General features: G+C 40.2%; 1 protein-coding gene across 1 annotated transcript; it reads left to right on the top strand.

The window, feature by feature from the left end:
• Positions 1–2774: 2774 nt before the first annotated feature.
• OR51S1 (olfactory receptor family 51 subfamily S member 1) lies at positions 2775–3746 on the top strand (the record flags this gene model as incomplete). Its single annotated transcript, XM_079104724.1, has 1 exon — positions 2775–3746. The coding sequence occupies one exon, from the start codon at positions 2775–2777 to the stop codon at positions 3744–3746; it is 972 nt and encodes a 323-aa protein (XP_078960850.1).
• Between the last annotated feature and the right edge of the window lie 6539 nt (positions 3747–10285).

Raw genomic sequence — 10285 nt, forward strand, 5'->3', positions numbered from 1 at the left:
CACTTCCATGTCAATATTTGTTTATCTCAAGTTTTGATTGTTGATGTTTTATAACTACTGTAGTACAAGCTCATATTATTGACTTGATACCCTCATTTCTGATATGAGTATTTTTACGACACAAACTTCCCCGAAAGCTCTGCATTAGCTCCATACTATAGCTTTGAAAAATTTGTGTTTTCATTTTTATAGGACTCAAAATAATTTTTATTTCTCTGATTATTTCTTCTTTGACCTATTAGTTGTTTAGAAGCGTTGTTGAAAGCTCCTATTTCTTGATTTTGTGGGTTTCTAACAATTCCATTTTACCCATTGGTAGGGTTTAAATATTTTTAAGCCTGTTAAGGTTTATTTTCTCTCCTGGTCTTTAATGTGTCATACAGAACATTCTCTGTGGGCATGAAAAGAATATTCATTTACTATTCATCTCCAACAATATGCAGGTGCTTAACATTTTTTTTAAATAAAACCACAATATGATCCAACAATCCCACTTCTTTGTATCTATCCAAAGGAATAAAAAGCTTGGGTTTTCAATATATATACATATTTCAATATGTATTATATATATATATATATATACACACATTATATGTACTATACATAGATGATTACCAATTTATAGATGTTTCTATTCTGCTGTTGTAACTTTACAGAGTTGCAAAAGCATCACCACTCAATTTTTCATGTTTAGTATAGTATTCAATAAATTACATGCATATCCAATACATTATTATAAAATAGGTTTGTATTAGATGACTGTACCCAGTTGCAAGCTAATAAGTGTTCAGAGCATGGTTAAGGTAGGGTAGGTTAGGCTATGATGTTCACTCATCATATGAGGTGTATTAAATTCATTTTTTACCAACAGTGCTTTTAACTTACAATGGACTTATTGAAACACAATCCCATTGTCAGTTGAGAAGCATCTGTTAAAAATAAAAGCAAGAATACATCTTTTTGTGTGTATACATATATGTAAATATGTATACATATAATTTATATAGATATAAACAATACAATGCTGTAATTATCTTCCCATATAATCTATTTAAGGAAATTCAGAGAAAATTCTAAAAACATATTTATGGAGTCCTTTATATGTACTCACACATTTACTTTTTTCAGTACTCCCTATAAATTCCCTGCCTATGACTTGCTGCAGAAAGAATCATAACCTCAGGGTAGTAAGCTGCTGGCCACCACTACCTGCTTGCCACTAAGGTATCAGTGGCAGAGCTCCATCTCAAGGAAGACCCTACTTCAGGAGCTGGGACAAAGCCCTGAGTTTTCCCTAGTTGACCACTGATGACAGAGCTGCAGGCAATGTGTGATAAGAGTGGCTCCCAAGCAAGAATGACAAGAACATGTCTGTGATGTTCTAAAGCTGAGTAGTTATAATGAATAGACTGATGTCTTTCAAAGTGCAAAGTGCTGAAATGGGTGTGATTGACAGTTTGCCAGTTCATAGAAGCTATAAGCTGCTTTTTGGAGGAGAGGATTTTTCATTCAATTATGCCAGAAATGAATAGCTGGTTTTCATTCCTCTTTAGTTATCTTCTGTCAGATTGACTAGGGTCTTTTTTACATTTATTTTTCTGTTTCAGTTTGAAGTTGCTTACATTTTATTTTAAAATTTTACTTTTATATTTTAGGACCTGTGCCTTTAGAATTAAAAAAAAAAAGTCTCACATTAATTTGTATCCATGTCATGGCCCTTGAGAACATAACATGTTTATATTTTGCTTTAGTCTACCAGCTAGTTCATATTGTCATTTAATATAGAACTTCACTCCCAAATTTTCTGGGCAAGGACAGGGAGGTATGCAATCCTTCTTTTCAAAACTATAAATAATATTTGGATAATACATGTTTAATAAGGCTAATTTCAAGGCATTTATTTTGGGAACTTGATCAGTGTTGATGTCCCTAAGTGACCTGTGTAAACAAGATATCTCCCATGGTCTATGCCATTGTCCTAATTTCCCCCAACTTTTCTCCTGAGGGAAGTGGAAGGAGTTTGAAAATTGATGTTTTGAATTATTTGAATTTGAGATATGTAAGGCATGCCAATAGAGAATTCCAAGGTAAATGAATATAGCAGGATCTGGGGATGTATTTTTGATTCATCAGCTTACAGAGTTTAGTTGAAGTCATGAGCGAAGATAAAACCATTCAAGAAAAAGAGGGCCAAGGAAGATTCCTCAAAAATACCAATGTATCAACTGAGAGGTTAAATTCTGATGGGGAAATTAAAAAAAAAAAAAAAACAGAAAGGTGACTCATAGCAGAGAAAGGCCCCTGAGAAATAAATTGCTTAGGAAAAATGAGTGCCTCTTGATTTAGAAGTGGAGTGGTAATTGATAACCTTAATGAGAGCGGATAAAGTAAGCTCAGTGTGACTGTTTTAAGACAGGACATAAGACAGATTTCCTGGGGTTGAGAGAAGAAGAAAAAGCAAGTATAAGAAAGTAGACTCTCTTCTCAGAAACTTGACAAAAAAGGGGGGAGTTAAATTAAGAAAGAGCTACAGAGAGGCAGGGTTAAAGGACGATGGGAAAAGTTCTGGAGAGAAACAACTGTAGAGAAAGTTCCAAGGCAAGGGGTGGATATTCATTGACTGTTAGAGCGAGAGAGTGCATGTGTGTGTGTAAGTGCCGGGCAGGAGAGAGCAGGGCAGGCTGTGGTGGAAAGCATCATGTAGATGTGTCACCAGACCAAGCGCATCTCTCATCTATTTTCGTGTTTCAGAGTTGAAATTGCGATCCTGGACTATGGCCACGCTCCTTCCCCAGGTAATCCCCAACAGCAGCACTCCAATGGCTTCCACCTTCCTGCTGATGGGCATACCAGGCCTGTCAGCTGCACCATCCTGGTGGACGATACCTCTCATCACCGTCTACCTTCTCTCTGCCCTGGGCAACGGCACTATCCTCGGTGTCATCGCCCTGGAACCCACCCTGCACCGTCCAATGTACTTCTTCCTCTTTCTGCTGAGTGTATCAGACATTGGTTTGGCCACGTCCCTGATGCCTACCCTGCTGGGCCTCGCCCTTGCTGATGCCCATACTGTCCCTGCCTCAGCTTGCCTCCTTCAGATGTTCTTCATCCATGTCTTTTCTGTCATGGAGTCCTCTGTCTTGCTTGCCATGGCCTTCGACAGAGCACTGGCCATCTGCCGCCCTCTCCACTACCCAGCACTCCTCACCAATGACAACATTCAAAAGATTTGCATGGCCATTGCTTTCCGGAGCCTGGGCCTCCATCTACCCCTGCCATTCCTCCTGGCCCACATGCCCTATTGTCGCCCGCAGATCCTCACACATTCTTATTGCTTGCACCCAGATATGGCCCGTCTGGCTTGCCCAGGAGCTTGGGGTCCAGTCTACAGCCTCGCTGTGGTCTTGTCAGCCATGGCGTTAGACCCTTTGCTTATTTTCTTCTCCTACGGCCTGATTGGCAGGGTGTTACAAGGTGTGGGATGCAGTGAGGCTCGCTGGAAGGCTGGTCCAACCTGTGCTGCCCACCTCTCTGCTGTGCTCCTCTTCTACACACCTATGGTTCTCCTGGCACTCATTAACAGGCTCAAGCTGCCACTCCCTCAGCCTGGCCATACTCTTCTCTCCTACATCCACTTCCTGCTTCCTCCACTGATAAACCCTGTCCTCTATACTGTCAAGATGAAGGAGATTAGAGAGAGAATACTGAAGAGGTTCCAGCCCAAGAAGGTGGGCTGTACTCGGTGAGGAGCGAGTCCCTCCCTGCTTGGTGGTAGAGAGCTTCTGCTACAAAGGCTTCTACGACTCCACTCAGTTCATCACACATAAAATGGCCATTCAAGTGAACAAGCGCCCATGAATGGATGACTTCCTGCCCCTAGAAGTGTGCATGTGTATACTGAAGAAAAAAGTCCAAGAGAATGGAAGCAATCCACCCCCTTTGCACTACATGTCAATGGCATTAAAGGACCAAATTCTAGGTCTTCTCACAACCATCCCAGTGTGTGGCTGTTGTTGTTCAGTTGCTGTTGATTGCTTGGCTCTGCCTATACCTTAATTACTGAGGAAGCTGGAGAAGTTCAAAAACTGCACGGTAAAAGAGAACAGCAGCGTACTCCCCAGCCAGACGGGAATCTTCCACTTGTGTTCACCCTCTTAAGCAGTGTACTCACTGATCCTCTGGATTAAATGGAACTAGGAGGATATAGTAAGTCTCTCATTTAGTCTCTTCAAACCAAGAATAGGCCGTTTAAGCTGGGCACAGTGGCACACGTTTGTAATCCCAGTGGCTTGGGAGGCTGAGGCAGGAGGATCGGGAGTTCAAAGACTGTCTCAGCAAAAGCGAGGCACTAAGCAATTCCATGAGACCCTGTCTGTAAATAAAATACAAAATAGGGCTGGGGAGGTGGCTCAGTAGTCGAGTGCCCCTGAGTTCAATTCCTGGTACCCCCACAACACAGAATAGGTCATTTAACTGCTTGAGCTGGAAAAAAAAAGTAACGGTTGATATTTTTCATCTGTTATCTGTTTTTTGAAGTGTTTAGTCTTTTAATATATGAATATTTGTTGTTAAAATTTTATATAATTCATAAAAAGAAATAAAAACCACCTTAAAAGATATCATCCACGTTTAAACATAATTACCTTTAAGAGAATATTAATAAATATAATGTCCATATGAATGTAATCTTACATGTTGTGTATGGAATTATCTATCTTGATTCTTTATTTCCTAGTAGCAGTCTTAAATACACACACACACACACACACACACACACACACACACACACACAGATCCTGAGGATCAGAGTGAGTGCACTGGACTTAATCCTCACTGTGACTTTGAGCATAGACACATGGTTTGCTCTTTTCTTTTTCTTTTTTTTATTGTAAACAAAACTCTGTACATGGAGTAAAGCATACCATTTGTGTAATCATAGATTTACATAGGGTAATGTTGTTTGATTCATTCTGTTATTTTTTCCTTTCCCCTCAACCCTCCCACCCCTCTTTACCCTCTATACAGTCCTTCCTTCATCCATTCTTGGCCCCCTCCCTAACCCTAACTCTAACCCTAACACTAACCTCTCCCTCCCCCCATTATCTGTCATCATCCACTTATCAACGAGATCATTCCTCCTTTGGTTTTCTGAGATTGGCTTATCTCACTTAGCATGATATTCTCCAATTTCATCCATTTGCCTGCAAATGCCATAATTTTATCATTCTTTATGGCTGAGTAATATTCCATTGAATATATATATATACCACAGTTTCTTTATCCATTCATCAATTGAAGGGCATCTAGGTTGGTTCCACAATCTGGCCATTGTGAATTGAGCAGCTATGAACATTGATGTGGCTGTATCTCTGTAGTATGCTGATTTTAAGTCCTCTGGGTATAGGCCAAGGAGTGGGATAGCTGGGTCAAATAGTAGTTCCATTCCAAGTTTTCTAAGGAATCTCCACACTGCTTTCCAGAGTGGCTGCACTAATTTGCAGGCCCACCAGCAATGTATGAGTGTACCTTTCTCCCCACATCCTCGCCAACACCTGTTGTTGCATGTGTTCTTGATAATCGCCATTCTAATTGGGATGAGATGGAATCTTAGGGTAGTTTTGATTTGCACTTCTCTTATTACTAGAGATGTTGAACATTTTTTCATATGTTTGTTGATTGCTTGTAGATCTTCTTCTGTGAAGTGTTTGTTCATTTCCTTAGCCCATTTGTTGATTGGGTTATTTGTATTCTTGATGTAGAGTTTTTTCAGTTTTTTATAGATTCTGAAGATTAGTGCTCTATCTGAAGTATGATTAGCAAAAGGAAATTAGGAAAAGAAGAACTCAAACTATCCCTATTTCTAAAGCTGCATTAGATTTATGTGCATTGATCTTATATCCCATTACTTTACTGAATTCATTTATGAGTTCTAAAAGTTTTCTGGTGGAATTTCCTGGTTCCTCTAAGTATATAATCATATCATTGACAAATAGGGACAGTTTGAGTTCTTCTTTTCCTATTCGTATCCCTTTAATTTCTTTGGTCTGTCTAATTGTTCTGGCTAGAGTTTCAAGGATGATACTGATAGAAGTGGTGAAAGAAGGCATCCCTGCCTTGTTCCAGTTTTTAGGGGGAATGCTTTCAGTTTTTCACCATTTAGAATGATGTTAGCCATGGGCTTAGCATAGATGGCCTTTGCAATGTTAAGGAATGTTCTCACTATCTCTATTTTTTTAGTGTTTTGAGCATGAAGGGATGCTGTATTTTATCAAATGCTTTTCCTGCATCTATTGAAATAATCATGTGATTATTGACTTTAAGTCTATTGATATGGTGAATTACATTTATTGATTTCCTGATGTTGAACCAACCTTGCATTCCTGGGATGAAACCCACTTGATCATGGTGCACTATCTTTTTAATATGTTTTTGTATGCGATTTGCTAAAATTTTGTTGAGAATATTTGCGTCGATGTTCATTAAGGATATTGGTCTGAAATTTTCTTTCCTCGATGTGCCTCTGTCTGGTTTAGGTATCAGGGTGATATTGTCTTCATAGAATGAGTTTGGGAGGGTTCCCTTCTCTTCTATTTCATGGAATACTTTGAGAAGTATTGGAATGAGCTCTTCTTTAAAGGTTTTGTAGAACTCAGCTGAGAACCCATCTGGTCCTGGATTTTTCTTTGTTGGTAGGCTTTTGATGGCTTCTTCTACTTCATTACTTGAAATTGGTTTATTTAAATTGTGTATGTCCTCCTCATTCAGTTTTGGCAATTCATATGTCTCTAGAAACCTGTTGATGTCTTCGAAATTTTCTATTTTGTTGGAGTATAGATTTTCAAAATAGCTTCTAATTATGTTTTGTACTTCAATCGTGTCTGTTGTGATATATCCTTGTTCATTCCGAATTTTAATGATTAGGGTTTTCTCTCGTCTTCTCTTTGTTAGTGTGGGTAAGGGTTTATCAATTTTGTTTATTTTTTCAAAGAACCAGCTATTTATTTTGTCAATTTTTTGTATTGTGTCCTTTGTTTCAATTTCATTGATTTCAGCTCTGCGTTTAACTATTTCCTGTCTTCTACTACTTTTGGTGTTGGTCTGCTCTTCTTTTTCTAGGACTTTGAGCTGTAGTGTTAAGTCGTTTATTTGTTGAGTTTTACTTCTTTTATTGAATGCGCTCCATGAAATAAATTTCCCTCTAAGTACTGCTTTCATAGTGTCCCAGAGATTTTGATATGATGTGTCTCTGTTCTCATTTACTTCTAAGAAACTTTTTATTTCCCTCCTGATGTCTTTTGTTATCCATTCATCATATAATAGTGTATTATTTAATCTCCAGGTATTGGAGAAGTTTCTGTTTTTTATTCTGTCATTTATTTCTAATTTCAATCTATTATGATCTGATAGAGTACAAGGTAGTATCTCTATCTTCTTGTATTTGCTAACAGTAGCTTTGTGGCATAAGACATGGTCTATTTGAGAGAAGGATCCATGTGCTGCTGAGAAGAAAGTGTATTCGTTCTTTCTTGGATGGTATATTCTATATAAGTCGGTTAAGTCTAAATTGTTGATTGTGTTATTGAGATCTATGGTTTCTTTATTCAAGTTTTGTTTGGATGATCTATCCAGCGGTGAGAGAGGTGTGTTAAAATCGCCTAGTATTATTGTGTTGTGGTCTATTTGGTTTCTGGAATTGAGAAGGATTTTTTTGACATACATGGATGAGCCACTGTTTGGGGCATAGATTTTTATGATTGTTATGTCTTGCTGATTTATGCTTCCTTTAAGCAGTATAAAATGTCCTTCTTTATCCCTTCTGACTAGTTTTGGCTTGAAGTCCACATTATCTGAAATGAGGACGGATACCCCAGCTTTATTGTTGAGTCCATGTGCATGGTATGTTTTTCCCCATCCTTTCACCTTTAGTCTATGGGTATCTCTTTCTATGAGATGAGTCTCTTGCAGGCAACGTATTGTTGGATCTTTCTTTTTAATCCAATCTGCCAGTCTACATCTTTTCATTGATGAGTTCAGGCCATTAACATTCAGGGTTATTATTGAAATATGATTTGTATTCCTGGTCATTTGGCTCACTTTTTAAATTTTATTATTTGACAATTCCTTTAGGATAATTCCTCCCTTTGCTGATTTGCTTCTTTGTTTTTCACCTCTTCCTCATGGAATATGTTGCTGAGAATGTTCTGTAATGCTGACTTTCTTTTTGTAAATTCTTTTAGCTTTTGTTTATCATGGAAGGATTTTATTTCATTGTCAAATTTGAAGGTAAGTTTTGCTGGGTATCAGATTCTTGGTTGGCATCCATTTTCTTTCAGGGCTTGAAAAATGTTGTTCCAGGCCCTTCTAGCTTTTAGGGTCTGGATTGAAAAATCTGCTGATATTCGTATTGGTTTCCCCTTGAATGTAATTGGTTCTTTTCTCTCACAGCCTTTAAAATTCTGTCTTTATTTTGTATGTTAGGTATTTTCATTATAATGTCCCTTGGTTTGGGTCTATTGTAATTTTGTGTATTTGGAGTCCTATAAGCCTCTTGAACTTGATTTTCCATTTCATTCTTCAGAGTTGGGAAATTTTCTGATATTATTTCATTGAATAAATTGTTCATTCCTTTGGTTTGTTTCTCTAGGCCTTCCTCAATCCCAATAATTCTTAAATTCGGCCTTTTCATGATATCCCATCATTCTTGTAGATTCTGTTCATGATTTCTTTCCATCTTCTCTGTTTGTTCAACTTTGTTTTCAAGGTTAAATATTTTGTCTTCAATGTCTGAGGTTCTGTCTTCCAGGTGTTCTATCCTATTGGTTATGCTTTCTATGGAGTTCTTAATTTGGTTTATTGTTTCCTTCATTTCAAGGATTTCTGTTTTTTTTAATATCTCTAACTCTTTATTGAAATGATCTTTTGCTTCCTGTATTTGCTCTTTTAACTGTCAATTGGTGCAATCATTTAATGCCTGCATTTGCTCTTTCATCTCATCATTCAATGCCTGCATTTGCTCTTTCATATCCTCGTTTGCTTCCCTCATCATTTTAATTATGTACATTCTGAACTCCCTTTCTGTCATTTCTTCTGCCATGCTGTCATTAGATTATATTGATGTAACATCTAGATTTGTTTCAGGCATTTTATTCCCTTGTTTTCTCATATTGTTCAGGTATCAGTGGACAACTGAGATATTGCAGGTTTCCTCTATTGACTTGAAATGTCCCTGAAGATTTCTATATATATCCCCCCTTAGCCTTCAGTAGGCTGAAGTCTTGGAGGAAGTTGATAATGCGGTGCTCCACAAGGAAGCTGCCTCTCTAGGGGTGGTGGCCTTCAGGTGGGGTATATTCCCTGCTAGTGGGCAGAGGTGCCTCCACTTTTTGACCAATGGTCATCCAAAGGGGAACTAGGCTGCGGGCTGAGGCAAGGCCTGTTTGGGCCTATGTCTCTGGTTTTACCGTCCTTGTGGGGAAACCTCACCCTGCAGGAAAGACTCACCCAGTGGGGAGGTCTCGCTGGTCAGTTCCCCTCCTAGAGGTTCCCCTCAATCTACAACTCCTGCGTGAGGTGGGCAGCTTTCCTCTACAACGTTCCCAGGGGCCTGGGCCTACCTCTTGGACCTGGGAGCCTCGCCCTTCACAGATGAGTCTCCTTAGACTGCCCCTCCTCAGAGAATCTGCCCTCAGTCCTGGAACCTTCACTCTGCCCCTCAGCTTGTCTCTGTGCGGCTCTTCCACCAAGAAGCCCCCTAGGTCCTGGAACCCTGCTCTGCACCTAATCGCCTGGCTATGTGGCCCCTCCTCTGAGCAGCCACCTGGAGCCCCGTACAGTCCCTCCGAGTCCCAGCGACCTGCCGCACGCCTCTTCCTCTGGGCAGCCACCCTGTCTGGTGCGGTCGCTAGAAGTCCAAGCAACTCACTGTGCACCACCTCCTCCCGCCAACCGCCCATAGCCCTGGTGCAGTCACTCTGAGTCCAAGTGACCCGCTGCACACCTCCTCCTCCAGGCAGCCTCCCTGTTGTTCAGGAGCGCTTGCTCTGAGTCCAAACAACTCACCTTGTGCCTCCTCCTCTGGGCAGCCGCCCATAGCCCTGGTGCAGTCACTCCGAGTCCAACCGACCCACCGCTCTCATCCTCCTCCTCCGGGCAGGCCCCCGGTGTTCAGGAGCGGTCGCTCTGAGTCCAAACAGCTCACCACACACCTCCTCCTCTGGGCAGCCGTCCAGAGCCCCAGTGGGTTGCTCCAAGTCCCAGCGTCATGCTGAGCAGCCTCCTCTTCCAT

This window comes from Sciurus vulgaris (genome assembly GCF_902686455.1).
Source record: "Sciurus vulgaris genome assembly, chromosome: 11".
NCBI classification, from domain to species: Eukaryota; Metazoa; Chordata; class Mammalia; order Rodentia; family Sciuridae; genus Sciurus; species Sciurus vulgaris.